Genomic DNA, 21,268 nt, shown 5'->3' with positions numbered 1-21,268 from the left:
CTTGCTATCCATATGAATGTCATGTCACACTTGTATTCTGGTACATGCATAAGCCTCCACACGTTTCTCACTCTCCTACTCACACCAAGATTTACTCTCCCCTGTCAGCAGTTGCTATAAACTGCATTTCGTCCTGAAAAGGCAGGCAGAGCCAGGTCCCTATTTTCAGTAGATCTGTGGGATTTTTAAGGTAAACCATTAATGCTTATTACTTATACACCATTGTCCTTTTTTCTTTTTTTTTTTTTAACTGTTCAAATGCTCGCCTTAGTGTTATATCTTGTTCAAAATTTTATTCTGCCCTTTTGCATCTTTTTTCACTCACCTGCTTCCATAAGCCTAGACACTGTGTAGGTTGGGAATTAACCATGAGGCAGATGCATTAAAGCATTTAGGTGCTAATAGGATGTCTGCAAAACTGCCAAATCAGGAGCCAAGGCACATATAACACATGAGCTGAGTCAGTCACCCCAAAATAATGATGCCAAAACCACATGGGCACAGCAGAGAACCTTCTATTGCTACTCAGTGGGGGGAAAAAATATATGTCTCAAAGCTTTTCTTTGAAGGTAGCTGCCTACCTGCAGTGTTCAGCCATGTGGATGCAACTTTTGGGAAGCAGGGATAGCATCCTTTGCTGCTAGAAGAGGCCCACATCTGCTTCTTAAAGGAATGGAGTTCGACACGTATTTTTCTTTCAAGAAGCATTCCCAGAAGAAGGGGATAGATGTTGATGCTCACGTGTATCATAATAGTCTACTGGTAGCAAGAGCTCACATCCAAGATGAGTGGCACTTTCAGGTTCTATCCAGCCCTGATGTGATTAAAAACACCACTGCACACACATTCAAAAATTACCCAAATTACTAGGATGCAGACCATCTGGGGAGAAACTGGAGGGCAGATATGCCTACTGCTCTTGAGGTTGGATGTACAAGCAGGATCCTCATTCTTTAGCTTACTCTCCATTCCTCAGAGAAAATATAAACTGGATTCTCTCCCCTCCTCCCTGTGTTCCCTATCTAGTCGTTATTTTTGGTTTTGATTAACAACTTTTCAGTGTAAAACATAGGCCCATTCTTTTAATAAGAGTGCTAAGGAGCACTTATTTTCTGAACTTTCAAATGAACAGGTATAAAGCTGCTTCAAGTTGGATGCTTATGGGTTGTACCAGGATGGTGTTTACCTTATCTAGCCTTATTTGTCTAAACACCTGTGCTCAGGCAGTCGTGTGCATCATCCCTATCATCAGTGGTGAGAGATTAACGCTTCCAAAGGGAGATTCATTCCCTCTGTCATGGACATCACGAGAAAGATGGAGTGACATATCCTTCGAAGGAGCTTCTCTGCCTCTGGAAGAGATTGACCATAAAGGGAACCTACAGTGACTGCCTTAGGCTGGAACCATGTTTTAGATAACTGAAACTGGCTGAGTGAATCTAGCTTTTTAACTCTAAATTCGAACTGGAACCTAGATATTGAGTTTTAATGGCTGGGGGCGTAACACAGAGTGCACAGCCTGAGCCCCTCAGTTTTATTTTTGTTGTGATCAGAGTTGAATTTCTCCTTAACTCTTGTTCTAGCAGCATCTGGAGCCCTGGTCCTCAAGTCTTTTTTCACAACCGCAACACAGGTGATAAATAGCAATGATAATACAGCCTGACAGCCTGGGCCCATGCTATAGGGCTTGTAACTTGACTACTTGAATGTTGCACTGAATTTTATAAAGATCGCTGGTTTATAGCCCCGTATTTGCACAGGCGTGTCCTGCAAATACCTGGGTACAATGAAAGTCAGTGTAACAGTTATTTTTCTTATTTTTCTTCTACATCAGAAATATCTGTCCTCATATAATTATTCTAGTGGGAAATCTAAAATTAACCTAAATTGAGGATATTGATACTGCAGTCTTTGCAAATCACAAGGACCATAAACCAGTAGTAATTTAACAGCACTACTGCAATCTAAGAAGTGGCATGAAAGTGCTGAGACTGTGGGAGCCTACAACTACAGAACAATCTCAAACATATATATATGCTCTAAAGACTTAAATACTCCCCAAAAGCCAATAAAAATTAGCCCTTTCATCAAACAGTAGCAATTAGGTGGGAGAAAAACTCTACTATCAAAACAGATCATCATTCGATCACTGCTTTTCCACAGTGTGCTTTCCCCTTGTGGTCCATGGAAAGCATTTGTCTAGTTAGCACATTTTTTGACTGACAGTGTTTTCTCCACATTTTTTCAGGAAAACTTGTAGCTCACTATCAGCATTCCATTGTAAGATTTTTAATTATAATATTAATTCAGGTTTTGTTTCCAAAATCAATTATTTCACTGTGTTGTGGGAGTGGTCTAAATGCACCTACATCATGTAGTAAGAGACACAAGATTTGTGTTCACTTCAAAAATGGTTTGGTTTTTTTTTCATTTTTTAGTGAGCTGGGTATTCTAACATCATAAGCTATAAAAATTAATTATATTAGCTGGCACAATTTCCCTCCAATGTAAGTACCTGTATACCTGCAGAAGTTCAATTGCCTTTTCTCCTTCATATGAATGGGGTACATTTTCACAAAGAGCAACAGGAACTTAAGAATTTCTACCAGCTTCAAAAAAATACTTAAGCACATATGATTAATTCTTGACGGAACTACGATTCACTTGGACTGAGTGATAAAAAGAAAGCAGGAATCAAAAGAGGTTATCACAATAATTTTGCATGTAGAAAAAAACAAATGGGAAGTTCAGGGACTAGTTAGTATGACTAAGAGGACTAAAAAGTTGATGGACATTATACGAAGAAGTTCAGAAATCCCAAAGTTATGTGGAATTTGCATTCCAAACAGAGAAATATTGTTAAATTTGAACGCTAAAGATGTGAGGAGTAAATAGAGAATGTCTAAGTGACGAGAAAAAAGATTATTTGGCCAATAAACAATATTGCTTTGGCTTCAGAAAGGGTTGGGTTATAGTAAGACATACAAAGGATTTGGATTGCATCTTTTTAAGTTAAACAGGAGGCTTTTTTAGAAGTGAGGTTTGATCAAGATTTCAGATAACATACTAATAACCCCACAATGAAAAGGCGTCTAAACTTTCCTACCACAGTGTTAGTAGTGGGGGCAGAATCTTTAAGGAGTAGAGATCTTACAGGGTATCACTCACAGGAGAAGAGATTTAGAAAATGATACTATTTTATCCAGTCTGGAAGCAGAACTTGGTGTTTAAATACACTCCAGTTAAGACAAGCAGATAATCTCCAACTCAATATACTGAGAGACTAATCTTTGTTATTTGAATCTGTCAAATTGGTGCTGATACTACTGCAACAGTATCAGAAGAGTATGAGAAGTAGTAGCTATATTTAGGAAAAAGAAGAGAAGTAGTGTCAGGGCAATTACGAGCCCAGGTGCCTTCAAAAAGTTTTCACAACAGATTTAGAACAAAACTTAAATGAGAGAATAAATACAGATAAATGGAAAATGGCATAAAAATGCCAATCTCATCTGATAATATCTTTGGTAAGATTACTATATTTCCCTTGTCTCAAAATCAGTTATCTATTCTATCTGGACTCCACTAAAGCATTTGTTGTGCAGCCACAAGGGAAATGTATTAATTAAACTGGAGAAGAGGGAGATGAGTACAAGAGCTGGGCGGTGGGAGAGGGGCTCAGTGCCAAGTGGGGCGGCCCCATGAGCTGTGCTGTGTGGAGCTGGCAGACATCACCAAGGAATTGGAGAGGACCGGTCATGTAATCAGGCTTAGTCAGTCATGTTATTACAGACCAAGGCACAAAAAGTCAAAGTTAAATTAAATCCGTAGCAGATAGGATGCTGGGAGACACCACAAATGCAGAAGAGGATTGAAAGAAATGGGTGGCCTGGAGGATCAGAATAATAGATAAGGGATGAAATTCAAAATTGTAAAGTGCCAGGTTATACATTTAGGGACTAGAAAGAGTTTCTGACACAAAACGGAGGCTCAGAAATTGGAAGAAACAGATGAACAAGAAAAATCTGAGTTTGTTTTTGGCAGAAAATGTTTCCAAGGCACCAGTGTGAGCTGGCTGTGGCAACAAGGCAAAGAGAGTTTTGCAGTGAAATGATGGAAAAGGTATTCTCAGTAAAGAAAGATTTCCAGGAAATATTCATGTCGCAGCACCAGACACTGGTAAGAACTCCTCTGGAACATTTGTATATGCTGTTTGAGAAAGATTAATTCAAACTAGAACAGGTGCAGAAGAGGGCTACAAGACTGATGGGATGAAAATCTACATTGACCAAGGAGACAAATGGAGTATTTCTATTTACAGCCTAGCAAAATAAAGTTGAGAGGAGAAATAAATGTTTTTTATTAATATAGCAAAGGGGTAAATACTGAGAAGGCAGAAGAGAGATTAAGCAGCAAGACTTTGTTAATATATTAATAGAAAAAGTTAAAAAAAATGATGTGGAAACTTAAATGAAGATCTGTAAACATTAGAAAAGTATGTCCTGCAATCTTTCAGTGCAAGTACCAGGCACTTGAAATTGAGAAGGTCTTGGTATGGAAACATGGATATATTTTTGTGAACAGGATTATGCAACACATTTCCCAAGGGATAAGACTTCATGGTCCCATAGTCCAAGTCCAGCCCTATTTCAAATGTTCCTATGTAGCTATATGCCCTGAGAGTTATGCTTTCAGGAGGGCACATTTCACAATGAACAGCAGGTGCTTTGGTCTGGTCTGAAACAGGCTTGGGACTATAGCCAGGAGCTACTAATCTCTTCATAATGGGTGAGGTTGTTATAGCTTGTCGTGATTTCAATTCACACACCAATATTTGGCAGAAGTTGTGTCTGTATATTTGTATAACCTGCAGCACTGTTCACTTTGTTCTGTGTTATATCCACTTATGCTAGATCTCAATACCTAAATCACAAGATATTTATTTTACAGAATGTGGGAAAAGGCTAAAATTGTTGGAGTACAGAGTATGGAAAGATGAAAATGTACCTGTAAAACTCTTTAAATTAATGCAACCTGAAAAATTTTATACTAACTCGTATTTAAAAGAAAATGTGGGAATATATAATTTAGTCTGAAATTTAAAGAGGTATGGAGACCTTAAAGTATTTGAGGAATATACTTCTCAAATATTTAGTTAAAAACATGTGAGAGGGGAAAAAGTTTACAATACGATTTTATTTAAAAATCCAGACAGGCTTAGGCTCTCGCAGAATCTTTCATGCTTTTGGTTTTTACTTCAAGGTGGATTCAAATATCAAAACAATCCTCTTCTGCCCTGTAATTGATGCTAAAATGCCCTCATGAAAGGAGCTGGCAAGATTGAAGTTGCTAACTGAATAATAATTCTATTTTAATTTCAGTTCAGATTTCTAAACATAAGAGGAGCCTAATACAGCAGCAACCTTCAATGCAACTCGTGCTTTTGGATCTAATGCAAAAAATAGCCAGCCCTGCTGAAGAATGATGCAACTGGGATGTAAACATAAAAAAATCCTTGAAAAGAAGTATTTAAATGGGTCAGCAACATTTTAGTGAGAAGCAGAAGAGCAAAAAGTAAATTAGTGCAGGTAAGTGCTCAGGTTTGAGATGTCACTGGAGCCAAACAGGCATCCTGCACAGAACTGTGACCCCACAGAGCTGGGGAGAGGAGGAACACGTGGGGAGGGAAGGGCTGGCACTTTGGTTTGGTTATTTTTGCATCATTAGCAGCAGATGTCATGTCAAAAGGAAGCAGAGAAGGAAATACCTGCATTTATTTAAAAAAAAAAAGCAACAACAAACATTATTTTAAAAATCTTATGTGCACATTGGAAGCAGAAAGCCTGTAAAAGGTTTGGAGGAGTTGAGTTAAAAGGACATTGGTGAAAAACTAAATAAAGGATTTTTTCACATGTAATTCTGAGCCTCAGTAACATTGTATGCAAGGTCATTCAAAACCCACAAACATGCAACAGAAAAAAATTTCTAAGGTAGAAGGAATTTTGGAAAGCAGTAGGAAAGACTGCTTATGTGTAAAGTTCTAAACAGAGTGTTAAAGTTCTATTAAATTGTTTGTACAACTCAGTAGAGTAAGAATTCAATCCAATTTTTTTTACAAACATAGCCTCCCATAAGAGTTGGCTTACTGGAAAACAACATTTTAAAAGTTGTTCTATTTATACTGGTCTTAAAATAGCAGTGAGACAGGGGAGAAAATATTAGCAAAACCAATTCACGGAGAGAAGAAAATGCAAGAAGTGAAAAAAACCTCGTACTATACAAAAAAAATTAAAAACATAAGCTTGATTCTGGTCTCACTATCATTGTGAGATTACCACTGAAGATACAACTTCCCACACTCTGGGATCTAGATCCAAATTGTGTCCTGACCTCTCTGTTGCTGTTTGACAACTTATGAAAGGGGTTCAGGAGCCGCCAAGGATCCTGATGTGGATCTCCAAGGTGCAGATTTTGACTTCTCTTGTGATGGTGTCTCCATAGTTAATTCTAAGTTCTCTCTCTCACTGAATATATGAACTAAATATTTAACGAGTAAAGGTAAACTCATTCTTTGACTCCATAAGGCTCAGTCCAAAACTCACTATGAGGGCAAGTCTCCTACTGATTTAAATAGATACTCGTGTCACCAACTGTTGAAGTTATAGTCTTATAATACAATCACTACGCAATTTCTTATCACATGTGATTCTTAGTCTTAAGACCTGGTGCTGCCAGAGGATTCACAGCCTAGCTCAAGAACGGGAGGTACAACCTTGGCTTGAAGCCACCTTTGTGCTTCCTGGGTGCTCACCTCACGGTGGCACAAGCCAGGGTCCATGAGGTGGTGTGGAGATGACAAGGAGGCTGAGGATTGCCTGCCCGTGCACTGGTGTAAGAGGACATATACCTTATTTCTCCTCTGGAGAATTTCTGCCACAAGAGACTGTGCCTGTTGGAGATGTGTCAAACAGCCTCTCCACTCAGCAATGCTTGACCTCTTATTTCTGGGTGCTTGAAAACTGAGAAGCCACAAAATGGCTGCAGCAGAACCACATGCGGTGGGACATCTTTACACGCAACCACCTATGTGTTGTGGCGAGAAGCCATTAAGTGCATGCTCAGCTTCCCAGGAGCAGACCGGTACCATGCCCAGGGGCTCCAGTGCCCAGTGGTGTCCAGCGGTGCTGCCCACACTGAAGTCAGCCACGCTTGTGGGCAGCAGGATCTGGCCTTGCCCAGAGGTCTACCTGCAAGTTGTACCTACCCAGGCTTTGAGCCTCCTGTGGCTTAAGAAGAGAATATGCCTTGATAAAGATAAGGAGCAAAATCACAGTTAGGACAGGAACTGGTGCTTATTTCTGATTTGCTTACCTGCATATTTTGTCCAAATGAAGGCAGAATATTATTTTTATGAATGGTATGCTCTCATTTGGAATTGACACTAATGAATGCAAGGCCCTTTCCCTCTCTTGTTTGTACCATCAAATTAATTAGCTCTGTTGCGACATCAGTATTTTTCTCAAGCAGCTCAAGGCTTGAGCATTTTTATTTCTTTTTCTAAAGGGCATCTTCAGTGCCCTTTATCCACTGTAAGAATCATGCATCACTTGTATTTTTCACAACTAATGCTGTTTATTATAAAAACTGATTGTGATGTGAAGATTGTTATACTGTGTGGCAAATTGCCCAAACAATTACTGTAAATGCATGAGCCATAAACTGTACTGCCAAGGACACTGGTAGGTTAGCTCCTATAAAAGAAACAATTAGAGTCTGAGGTGAAAATAATAGAGATGAGATGACAGTTATTGAAAAGGCAGAACATCCAGTTTAATGTTGTAAATATAGGTTTGTGGATTACACTGATGGTTTTAAAGTGTTCATGGCTTATTGAATGGAATAGAATATTACATACTTTAGAATGAGGCCAAAATTATTATTCCTTTTTAATTGTGATGTCTGATGCATTTGTGAGCAGTTGTTGAGAACATCCTCACATTATACTGATTCTAGTTCTAAATGTTCATCCTGCTCCAAGGGGTTTTTTTTATTATTATTATTTTACTTTTTTTAGCATTTTGTTGTTCAGTGTCTGTTCTGAACAAAGTATTTTCTCTTGAGGAACTTAGAGTGCTTAGAGGGTTACAGCAATAATTATTTCAGTTTCAGCCTACACACTTCACTGCTTTAAATCATCATTAGAAGTTTCATCCCTCAGCAACTCCTGCTGAGACAGTCTTAAACTCCTAGAAACCATTAGATAAGAATAGCTTATCTTCATAACAATTTGTATATAAAGGTATTGATAAGAATTTGCTAGCAATTAAGGAAATACATTTTTTCTTAGAAATCATCTAAATACAGAGTAAGGTTTTTCATGATTGCTAAAGAATTTCAATCATTCAAACCAGATTTGCAGCATATGAAGATTAGGGTGCACAAAAAAAGGCAGCCACCCTACAAAGAGACATGTTGCAATAGACTATGGTAGATATGAAGAAAATACAGGAAAACCGACATTACTACATGAGAAATTAAGTGGTCCTCTGCTCTTTTAAGATAGGACATAGGGATAAAACTCAAGTAAATATAATTTAAATATTAGACCTTAGGGAGAGCACTAAACATCTGGACACAAAATTATTACTGATCAAGAAGGCAGATGTGCTGGGCACATAAAGTCAGAACCGGGGAGCATTTCCCCAGGTTTGGAGGAGAGGACAGAGTGAGCAGCAGAGCAAAGGTGGCAACAAGCAAAAGGCATTTGGTGTCAACGCTGCAGCATGTGTGAGCTGTGAAGTACCATATCCATTAGCAGAGAGGGGCAAAAAAAGGAAAAAAGCAGTAAAGTGGCTCTGAAAGAAAGTTGCGAAGAAACTAAGTACTCGGCTGCACCACCTTTCAGGGAAATGCTCTAAGTCAATTCCAGGCTTTTTCATACTGTTAAGAGCAGCTGATCTTAATGCTAGGTAGGGGCATCATAGCTGTGCTGGAAGCTGACGGTGCTGGGCTGAAGTTGAGGAAGGTGCTGGGGAGCAGTGCTGGGGAGATGGCTGGGCTGTGGGCCTGGGCAGGTGGCTGTGTCCATGGGCTAAAATAACTGCTTTCTATGAAAACTCAAGGTAAAGTCCTGGGAACTAGACTTTAGGTACAGCAGAAACCAACTCAGCTGCACAAATTACAGACAGACCAAGGCTGCAAAGAGCAGTGTGAGCATGGTGTGGAGCACTGCGTCCGTGCTGGCAAAAAAGCAGAGGACGACTGAAGTTCAGCGAGCACCATTCCTCAGTTCTGAGCTCCTAACACGCACATATGGACTTCTACTTGCCAGATGGCTTTATCTGAAAATATGAGCCATTCCTACCTAAGAGAATTTCGGCTTCAAATGATCCCACCTTATGGAGATGTCACGTTACATGTGCCTGAACCACGACATTGCTATTACATGTCATCTGTGGCAGTATCATTGTTTTCTGTTTATATGTTTAATTTTTTCAGGGAGTATTTAAAACATAAAAGCACAACAGAAAAATAATTTAATTTAAACAAGCCAGAAACCAATAATTTAAATCACATTGTTAGATTCCAAACAGACCATGCAGGAAAATATTCAGAAATTAAAGCAAAAGCTGCAAAGAAAATCAACAGCCATAAATGAATAGCTGTGTGAACATTTAGTAGAAATCACTAAATAATGTTTTAAAATATTATGCCATTACAAGTGATCCTATTAGAATGAAAATGTACATCAAATCAGAGCCCTTATTACAAATCTAGGCAAGACTGATTTTCTTATATGACCTTCAACTACCAACGGTGTTAGAGAAGGTTCAATCCGGTTCTTAGTAAATAAGTGCCACCAAACAAACAGGGCTGACACTAATTAGCTCCCTTGTTGACAGTCAGGACACAGAGGGTGGAGGCAGGGAGATGGAGTGACCCACTCATCATTAGAGCAGTGGGTGAGGATATTCACATGCTGCCGTGGCAATTGAGGCCTGCACTGCAGCTGCCATTTTGAAGCCATGCTGTGAATAGAAGACTGCATTATCAGGAGAGTCAGTCTAGCAGCCTTCACAAGTATTTTGCATTCAAATAGAGCCACGACAAACCTCTAGTTAAATGCCTGAAATCTGAGGAAGGGAATATTAATCTGTGGTATTTCCCACCTTGAGGAAATTCCCCTTAATTTGGGGCATCTCATCTAAGTAAAGGAGCTGACACCAGAAAAGGAGGAAAAGTTGTCCTGCAAAAGGACAATAAAGGACTGTCAGGAGCTTCTGAACAAGGAGGAATTGGAAAGGCAGTTTGGAAAGTGAAATGGAAAAAGATGCTCAGAATAAGCAGTATATAGTATGATGATTAATAGTATCAAGGGGGACAATTGATCAAGAGAGAAGCTGTAAGGGAATTTGAGTGTTTTTTTCTGAAAAGATAATTCCCAGTAGGATTGAGGCAATGTTTGTAATAAACCTATTTTTATTAAGATTATTGGATTGGCGCTATCCAGGGGATTATATTTTCCAATTACTAATATTTTCATTTTTCAGTCTTAGTTTATGATTGAAGCAGGGACATAGGTGGCACAGAACAAAATGCATTGGCCTGGTTTGGGATGAGAATAATCATAGCCTCAAAGCAAACAGAGTCCCAAGAAATTAGTCTTTATTTTCTAGCTCATTAAAAAAGACCTTGAATTTTAATGGCAAAACATTCGTACAATTTTTTTTTTTAATATAGATGTATATCTGTCCATTTGAAGACTTTAGTGCAACACAGTCTGAACTAGGAGCTGAACACCAATTTGGTGTCAGGCTCAAACATTTAATATAGCCCTATCTATCCCCAGATCTCATGAGTATAGGTATGAGGACTGAAAAAAACCCCATGTGTTATAAGTCTGTTACACCTCAAATTAAGCTACAGCAACTATGAACAGAAATATTGCAACTTTTTTCAGGTCCTTTTATAACTCTGCCATGATTGTTGTACCTTATTACATTATCCACATAACAATGCTGAAAAGAAACCAGTTTAGAAGTCTTGTTACACAACTGTTTTATACATGGATTGATCAGAAAATTGCTTAAGTCCTTCAACAGAATGGGCTAACTACTTCAGAAACAGAGACTTTCTTTAGGAAAGATTCCCCTGGACAGGGATAGAAGATCTATTGACAGCTCCATTGCACATTAGTAAAGCAGGACCTCACTATTGGGGGACCTATCTTCAGGGCAAATCGGTTGAAAAAGAGGAAAAGCTGAACCAGGAGTCATATTTCCTGAGGGCTAGGCTTGGCCTAAGGTCAGAAGATATGCTTCCGAAGTTGCTATTTTGTCTGGAAGGGGCATGATCTAATATCAAAACAGTGTTGTAGAAAGGAGTTGGGGGCAGAGCCCCTCTGTTCTTCTCTTGCTTCTTTCTCCCTCTGTTTTAAAAGATCGAAGGAGAGAAAAGCAAGTACCATCCACAGGTCTTGTACTTCTCTCAAGATGGTGTCTGTTTTGGATACATCTGAGACTAAAAAGACCTTAGCTTATGTGGCACCTGGTCTTTCCCTGGATCTCACGTGGAAAAAGTAGAGAAGGAGCAGTCCCCTACTGGCATGTCAGAAGAGATTCATTTCCTAGAGGCTGACTGCAATATGCTGAGGCATGTAGGCAAGAAGCTGACAGATGCCTTAGAGAGACTGTAGATAGATAAATGGCAGTCAGGTGAGACTAAGACACAGATACCACCCTTGAGGAGGAGAACAAAATGGGTGACCACAGGAAGCCTTAGCCAGTCATTCTTGAGAGAGGATAGCTATGATCTAAATCTTGGAAAGCAATTGTAAATTCAACAAGTACCTCAAGAGGATAAAATTCCCAGGTGTTATCATGACAAGAGGAGACTTTTATAACCTTTTATTTCACATACTGTCTTACTACCGCACAACAAGAAGGCAGCTGTGTGATAAGTATCAATATTTCTATCAAGAAGAGACCTGGAATATAACCTAGGAGAAACTGGTGCAGATTTACTAGGGTAGCTGGAGAGAAAGAAACACTGACAAACTCCCTGAGCCTCTACCATAATATGAAGTGATCCAGGCTTGGACATCTTATGTTTATCGTCCAGCAGCCATAAACATTATTGCAGGGACAATAATTATCCATCAAAGTAAAACATAGGTGCAAATCCATTTGGTGTACCTATGTGCAAGGAAAGAAAGATCTGCTAGCTCCACCTAGTTCATATTCAATTGCATAGCTCAGTGCTCTTCAGTGCTCTTTCAGACGCTATTAGTAACCAGCAGTAATAAATCTCTGGGTTTAGTGTCAGAGTATCAGCTGGTTCCACAGATCAGGAGGAGAGTGGAGACACAGTCAGAAAACCAAGCCCCCCATTATGCTTTGGCATATCAAGTAATATTTTCTTGTGTGTCACTGAAGGCCTAGGGATCAAATAGCCACTTCTACCATGCTCCCCTGGTGTTCAAAAGGTCTTATCTCTTCCTTTGCCCTAAAGCAGTGACTGCATTTGACTTGCAAAGTATTTGTTTGGACCATTTTTTGTACTTTTTGTAACTAGAAGATAATCCATATTTTGTGTTAAAAATACGGTGGGCAATTTGTTCTCTGGACTTACACCGGAGCTGAATCAATTGCTTCAATTTCAGAGCTGCAGTGCTGTGACTGGATCATGGCTTAAAGTTCATAATCAGAATAAACAGCTCAAATGACACTGGTAGTGAATGCATTGATTAAATATGACTCCAGTGCTCTCAGTTAATGTTTCACTGACTTTAAACCTCTTTTTAAGACTAACATTTAGCCAAGTCAAGGTTAATGTAATGGAACTTTTTTTTATTCCAACTGAACATTTATGAACTGTGATACCTGAATAGTGGACAGGAGACAGCATATTGAAATGGTCATTACCAGCCTGGTTCGATTTGCAAAACAGATATCTTCCTAAACAAAAGAGTCGTTGAACAATGGAATACAGGACTTCATTTAGCAATAAATTTCTATGTGCCTGAAGGTCATTAATCAGTGATCAGAAAGAGCATAGAAATAATCTCCAGTCCTGTAAATATTAACAGCCAAGGACAGTTTTACACATGCAGAGTTCTACAAAGTTCAGTGAGACTCCTGATATTCGTTAAATTATTTATTGTGCCTATTGCAGGATCAAGCCAGTTGCTGAATTATAGATCTCTAAGAGTCAGTTGTAAAAATGTTACAGTATTGGCATATATTTTTAAAAGTTGATAAAATTGTAGCAACTGCAAAAAAAAATCTTACAAGTATAAAGCAAATCAGTGCATGTATAATTACAAATACCTATATGATTGAGAGATGACACTCAGATTACAAAGTATCAGCTTTATATGGTTTTATGCAAACAAGTGAAAAAGCTTTACAGCAATCAATATTTCCCATACATTAGAGCACAAATTTCTGTTCTGTAACATTGGCAAGAGCAGTTCTAAGGTGGATCATGGAAGTGAATGAGAAAACACTGATATTGATAAGATCCAGAGTAGATACTATGCTGAGATTGCCAGTAAAGCGACATTTTCATATGTTGTTACCTAAAAGTTTAGAGACTTCTTTTGTGTTTCCAGTGCAACAAATAGATGGCACATGGGTAGCACAGTTCACAACCACCAAATGCAAAAATGAGAAAGTTTTTCAGTCTTCAGGTACTCTCCAATTAGGAGACCACAAGCATGGTTAACAGGTGTCTATTTGCTCTGTGCATACCATCCTCATCAGTAACTTCCACCTGTTTCTTCAGCATTTCTGTGATAACATTCAAAGCTTTGTGCCACTGACTTAGACATCTATCTTCAGGGTCTTTAATACATTTCAAGGTTCAAATAGTAAGCATAGCCAGGTTTTTTTTAAATATTACAATTACACATAGAAAAAAGAACATTGAGCATAGTTCCTGGCCAAGTAGGATTGTTCCCTGTAGAGCATTTTTAAAGTTAGCTTATTTTAAATTACTTTGGAGAGTAAGGCTGCAGCAATTTCCTTAAAAGATAATTCTAGAGTCACTATTAAGAAACATTCCTAATAGCCTCAGTTCCACAGCTTGCTTGTATCCTGCTTGTCTGAATAATGTATTTTAGATCACCTTAAATAATTATCCTGTGTCCCCAATAATCATGGTCCTCAAGTACCTTATTTTGGTGCCAGCGCTACCTCCTTGTACAATTGACAAAGACTGGCAATAATCAGGATGCAAGCGAAGGGCTGGGAATACTAAGTCAGCTTGAACAGCAGAGCAATGCTGCTTTTAGCTGGCTCCCTGTGAATGGATAGCTTCTCTAGCAGCTGCTCTCCTGGTAAAAACAGTGACTGCAGTCACTTCCTAATAATAGTCGTAAACTTTAGTCAAATCCCATATCTGTATGCTGATCAAGGTGTAACTTGTGACTTGAGATGTCAGAAACAACCTTGAGATTAAATAGCAGTACACAAAGAAGATGTGTGTTTTAACACCTTTTCTGCTCTCCTTTTTCCTTTTCTATTATGATGTGCAACAATCAAAAGAACAAGGATTAAAAGGGAACATAATTTAAATGCTGTATTTTAAATGGACCAGCTGGGAATTACACAGTTGTTCCTCATAGCAAAGTGTATGTGAAGCTATTTCCAAACACCTTCCTCAAAAGTCTTTGATTTTCTTAATCGCATCATGGGTTTGTGGGAAAGGCCGAGAGGAGCTGATGCAGAACTGCATTTCTTGGGGCAACCTAGGCACTGGTCTGCCATCTGCACAGGTGAAAACAACCAAGCACAGTGCAGTCCTGCCAGGATGGATCTTCAGCAACTTACTTCCTTTGCCTTCCATCAGAAAGGTGATGAGACAGCAGCTGAAGACAGGAGAGTACTCATGCGCAGAAGAAATTTTCTCACTGGCAATTGCTTTAAGACCATTCAATATTTATGCCGCTGAAGCTGGCATCAGCGGCCCACAGACCCGAGGTTTTTAACCTCTTCCTTCACATCATGCATTGTACATAGAGCAGCTCTTGTATGAGACATCACCCTAGCTTGTGTTCTCTTCTAAAGTGGCATCGTGGAGGGAAGTGAATTGATGCACTGCCATTCAAAGAAAGGTAGAGTCTGGCAATGATGAAAAAAAGCATAGGACCAACATCAGTTCATCACTTGTGGGCTCAGAGAGGTAAGAGGCCGATAACTCTAACAGTTATGATAAAAATACTAGCTTCCCACTTCCTTGTCAGAGGTCAGGAGTCCAAATACACGTTTTACCCTTTTGTAAAACAATTCTCATGCTTATCAGCCATTTTCCTTCTGCTCTTGCTTCCGCTGCTCTCTTGAGAGATGGCAAACCAGGACCGAGCACAGAAATGGGGCGCAGCCTCACCAGTGGCAGGGGAAATGTTTTGCAGGTCGTTATCACTGCGTCATGCAGCATGATCTATAGGAGTTTGCCTCATGCAACACCCCACCAGTCCCTGTCTGATCAGACCGATGCAGGAGCCTGGGGTCCACAACAAAATCATCTGGTCCAAACCTGAGGACCAGGAGAAATTTGTGTTCAGAATCATTATCCATGTCCCAAAAGCACAAGAGTCAAACAAAAAAAGAAAAGAGTGGAGCTGATACAATTCATTTACATTTTTTTGAATGGTTAGATATATGTGTATATATCAGGGTTGTTTACTGACAGAAGATCTCTCTTCTCCAGTGACAGCCTTAAAATTTTAGGAATCAATTTTTTTCCTCAAAATACATTTACAAGTATGTATAAATCAAACGCACACTTTCAGATAGACTAAAACATAAATGAATTAATTCAAACATTTTTTTCAAAATATATTTTGTGCCTATGAATCCTTTCAAGATTTTTTAAAAACACAAAAATTGTTAAAATTTATATTGGAAAGAATTTTGGCTTGGAAAAATACAGTTAGAAGCAAATAATTTATGAAACTTTAAGAGAGTACACTCTGTTCATGCCTAGACATAGAAGCAAAAGTAAATAAAGCATGGAATGAATAGGTAGGATTTTAAGTCGTGTTTCTGAATATCCAGATCTAGGCAGTTTTTGACATTAATTATTCCATGCAGTTTTGCTTTCCACTATGATTTTTTTCAGGTGCAGCTTTTGAGAGTTAAGTCCATTTTTATTTTATTTCTTAGTAATGGTGTTAGAAGCCACCCCATTGCCCTCATTCACACAATTTTGTTCTGGCTCATATTCTTAAGGGTAACATGATAGCCATATTGTGTTTCCTCAGTAACTTCCTCTGAAAGTGCATATTATTCCTTTCGCTTAACTAACGCAACTAATCCTCACTAATGACATTTAATGAGCCACACAAGTATGCCCTAGAGTGGATCAGACTCTCTGCTTAAAAAACACAATTGTTTAACAGTCCTATTTTTTAACTGAAGAGGTAAATTGAACATTTTAAGAGAAAGTATAAATATCTCAGAGCCAAGATCTTAAAAAAAAAAAAATAGTTATAACAGGTTTCTAAATTTTAAATAGTGGCCTAAATAATCCTGTTAAAGTATCTTTCTATTCAGATTGTTATGAAGAAATCTTTAAATTAAGGTGTCCGGCTCGTAGGCATGGATAGCAATATTCCTTACTTGCATATTTATTGTGTAAATCACAGGTAAAATTGTTATTACTTCCATGTATATCTGTTTGCATTGCTGCAGCTCCTAAAACAAGCTAGTTATGGTCCAGAACCTCCACTTTGCTAAACGTTCTATAAACATCCAGTATAGCATATATGTATACATATGCTGCAGAGCTTATAATCTGAACATAAAACAAGAGGTGAGAGACAGGCTGATGGAAGAGAGCAGAGAAACAGGCAGCAGTGTTCAACGTGATATGAAGGAGTCATAGCACATGAGCAACCTCACTTTGCCAATTTTGGGGGATTTGTTTTTCTTGCGCTTTTTTCTGGAGATCAAAGCAAAGGAGTTTTAATGAGGGTCTGAAGGAGAATAATGAGGTACTTTTGCAGATGTCTGCAGGGTGTTCCTCCTCACTCAAAGGGGCAACATGTACAAAGACACTTTGAAAAACAAGTGAGCAATGGAGGTTGGCATCTTAGTTCTTTTGAAACTAAAGGCCCTGATGCTGACCTCATTTACACTGGTGAAAGCTGTAACTCCTGTGAAGTCAATGAAGTCCCTGTAGCATAAAATCGGTCCTGGATTACAATCTGCCAGAACTGTCTTTCAGAAGCCTTGGCGATCACTGAAACCATATTCCAAAAATACTTTCAGCTCATTTTTGCATTTTCTGTAAGGTCTCCTTACATCTTTCTGCCACTAAAGAAGGTCTTGAAAGAGCACGCTAGTTAACTGTTTCCCAAACACGCGTAACAGATCTTACTGTAAACAGGAATCTGACCACTTTGATTTTAATATCACAAATATACATGTATGTATGTTAATATATGAACAAATATGCACATATATAATATATATACATATATATTTATGTATACACTCACACACACATATACATATATACATTCCTCTGCAGCCTGATATGGAAGGAGACAACTCTACATTCTGTTTAGAGACAAGATAATTTTATGTTGAGGAGTAGACATGTTGTCTCCTTTCCCATTTTTTTAAATACCTCTCTGCCTGACTTACATGTAATACATTTAACATATAAATGTAACAGTGGATCTCACAGAAGAAACACTTCTACTACTTATGCTAGCACTAGGCATGTCACAGGAGATTTCAGGGAATTAAACTCTTAGGAGTCATTAGACCTTGGATTCCCAATTGTATCTAAAGTTGCAGGTCAGCCCTGAAAGCATCTGGAAGTCCAGGACTCACTAAATTTAAAGTCAGTTCTCCATGTCCATCATCTGCTCCACGTGGGCTACCTGAACTCAGGCTGAAGTCACACTGCCTGCATATCTGTGGTACTTGATATCACAGCCCTTCTGCAGGGCACTTCAGACTATCTTATTTACCCAGAATGGGTCGTGTGACACTTCTTAAAGGACAGACACAACGTACAGAACTGGGCATAAATGTCAGGATCTGACCACACGGCACGTAAAGGCATCGTTTCCTCTGCTCTGACATACCAGGATGTTCCCCCATGGAAGCATCATCATAGTGGCCCTAAGGCTGGCCCACGAGACACTTACCAGGAGAGCTTTGTGGACTGGCTATGAGTGAGGCCTCGGGTTAGTGGAGGCTGCTCTTACACCGTGGTGCTGATGCAGGGACTAAAACTTATTGCACATTTCTCCTCACAGGGTTGACATGTGATTCAGGCTGGCAGAGGCTCAGCACACTGAGTCTGGATTTTGGGAAGGAAAGTTCTGCACAGGGGAAGCCCTGGCTGTCTCCTCCTTAAGCTCCCTCCACTGCAACAGTTTGGTTTTTTCCCCATTCCCCACCAGTTCAGTCCAGTGGAAGAGCACCAGGGAAATTACACGGCACAGTCTTACTTGGAAAGACTATAGGAACTAAAAACTCAACATGAATTTAGTGCTGGGATCTAAGTATTGCAAAGGACGCTGCAGGTAAAATATAGATGTGGTTATGCTGAACTCCAACTGATTTACAGCAAATTTGGTGAGCAAAAAATTGAGACTTAGATCTTGGCGGGCAATATTGCTTTGCTTACAGAAAGAAGTTAAAAACAGAGTAGGAAGCCAAAAGTTACTGTTCCTGAGTGTCTCTCTTTATGTGTGGTTAAGTTACCAGTTAACCAACACCATTTTATAATTAACATGGTACTTGCCTACATTTACTTAGAGTAATATGGGATATATTCTATATCTTTTTCCTTTAACATATTACCAGTTCTGCCTTATAAATCATTATTAATTTCACTATTTGTGAAATAGAAACATTAACCAGTGGCAGGAAAAAATAATTACTACTCTAATATACAACTTGCAGAATAGTCCAACCACTTGCAGAAAGGTTTGTGCCAGCTATTCTAATTGCAATAGGATCCTTCCCTGAATTGTCAACTTCCTGAACCACCAGTGCCTTTTCTGCTTCAATAACTGCATGTAGAGAATGAAGCATGATAAAACCCATGTGAAAACCCAGGATTTGTTTTGCTTTTAAATTTTCGTTGACTTACCAAGGAAGTAGATGTAAAGCATTTTAATTGTACAGCTACCTAATTCTGGAGAAAAGCTCTCACTGATATCAGCTCAATTTATACCTTACAAAGATCAGATTTGGTACACAACGCATAATTTACATACCCTCACATTACTTTTCAAATGAGTGGCATGCATGCCGTATATTAAAACTCTGATCCCAACAAATCTGCCTGAAGAAAACTACTGGCTTATACATATAAGAGCGTTACTGCAACCAAATCTTGGTCTAATTTATCATTAAAAAAACAAGAAGAAAAAAATATAGGCAGTCTTAGCTCCAGCAAGCACACTTAGAAAGTTAGAATTAGCCATCTATATTGTAAGCTACCGAAGTTAAGGTGTAACCTCACCTGCTTTGTGAAGTCTTCAAGCATCCTTTAAGATGTCTATCAGTAACCTCTTTTTGTCGTTTATTATCCACCTTGGGCACAGCTTCTTTCTTGTGACAAATCAGTGTGTAATTTTTGTCGTCATTGTTTGCCCAGAAGGTACCAACCGATGTCTCATAGCGTATACAGAACTCCACCTTAGTTCCGTCTTTTTGGTAAGGAGGCACCAAAGAAATCTTAAAGCAGAACTGATCCGTTTCATCACCACAAGAATTAGGCATGAATTCTGCAAGGATATCATAATAACTGAGCCAGTTATCCAGTGTCATTCGAACATACACCAGTTTTTCAAAGGATACATTGAGGACTCGTATAATGCCATTCATACAGGTAATCCCCGGCAGGAACACGACTGACTCCAACAGGACTTTCTGCTCTCGAACTTTTTGCAAAAGTTCTTCTTGCGAAGAGGGTAGTGTAAACAGCTGAGAGAAATAATACTCCTCCTGAGGGAAAACTTCATCTTCTATCTCATCATTTTGTCCTGTATTTGGAACTTCCCAGGTATCAAACTCCTTAACAGACACAAGATCAAACCCAAATGCATCAGCAAATGAAACTTTTCTTGCAATGGTGGTGGGAGTATCTGCCTCCTCTTCGTCTGAAGAAGCAGAATTCCTCCTTCGGGGAAGTGGAGAGAAACGAGGTTTAATGCTAGGTTTAACATCTTCATCCTCTGAAGAGAAATCATTAACAGCAGGGACTTCTAAAAAGTTAGCCCTGCTAACCTGACTAGGTCCTTCAGAAGACTCCATTGGGGTCTCTGATATAAACTGAAAGACAACTGTACAGCTAGTAGCAGCTGATATTTGAGACACTGTGGTTTAAAACAGGATTAATGTTACAGTTGACATTGCAAAAGGGAGTCAGGCCTATTAATAGATGCTATGATGTGTGAGCTATGTTGGCCTGTTCTCCATCTGACAGTATTAGGTGTTATAATTTCAACGATACATTTCGAATATTGCATTCCCTATTTTTATGTGGCTCTACGTACTAAGAAGAAAAATAGTATTTAAAAACTAACTTCTTTGCATTGTTAAACTGTACAAATTGAGCTATTTTAGATGATCGACTTATGTTGCACAACGAATTCAGCATATTACACAAATGAGGAGCTATTAATCTCTGATTAGCGTGTATATCTCATCAGGTGAATAGTTTCTATATTGTAAACTATTCCTGCATAAATCTTCAAGGCCTTTTTTTTACAACATTTTCAGACATAAAAGTGTTATGTCACATTCTGCCCTGGCTTTATACCATGCTAACTCAGTGGGCCAGATCCCAGGGCTATGCCAGCTTTTTCCAGCTAAAGATTAGCCATCACAACCTCAATGAAGCAGGAATGCTCTAAAACATTGAAGTGAGTACACTGGAGATGAACTTGTAACTCATCATTGTAAATATGACTGAATTCACCACTAATTAGATTATGAAATCATCTAGTGCTAGACTGCATTTAGCATCATCCAGCCAAATGGGGAGAAAAGCAATTCATAGAATTAATCTGTGTAGCCAACTCTGAAACACAAACCCTGTGCCACACAGCTATAAACAGGAGGAAGAAACACACTGTTACCAGACAGCAAGGCAAACCACATCTTTCTTGAATCCCTTTTTCTAATGAGGCATCCTCCCATACCATGAGAGCATCTCCAGTTCTTTCCAATGCTTCTTCATCTTAACCTCTCAATAGCTGTCCCACCTGGTACTGTAAAAATGTTAACGCTTCTCTAGT

The 21,268-nt window shown here is 38.9% G+C and overlaps 1 protein-coding gene across 1 annotated transcript in view; it reads right to left on the bottom strand.

Annotated features, from left to right (window-relative positions):
- The window catches only part of PPP1R3A (protein phosphatase 1 regulatory subunit 3A), a 34,678-nt gene extending 14,352 nt beyond the window's left edge, over positions 1 to 20,326 (bottom strand). Inside the window, exon 1 of the mRNA XM_065628823.1 lies at positions 19,489 to 20,326. Coding sequence (XP_065484895.1) covers positions 19,489 to 20,282 — 794 coding nt within the window. The 5' untranslated portion in view covers positions 20,283 to 20,326. The remainder of the gene's footprint in view (positions 1 to 19,488) is intronic.
- Positions 20,327 to 21,268: the final 942 nt, after the last annotated feature.

This window comes from Caloenas nicobarica, chromosome 1, assembly GCF_036013445.1.
Source record: "Caloenas nicobarica isolate bCalNic1 chromosome 1, bCalNic1.hap1, whole genome shotgun sequence".
In the NCBI taxonomy this organism is placed as follows: Eukaryota; Metazoa; Chordata; class Aves; order Columbiformes; family Columbidae; genus Caloenas; species Caloenas nicobarica.
This window is presented reverse-complemented; position numbering and strand designations above follow the sequence as displayed.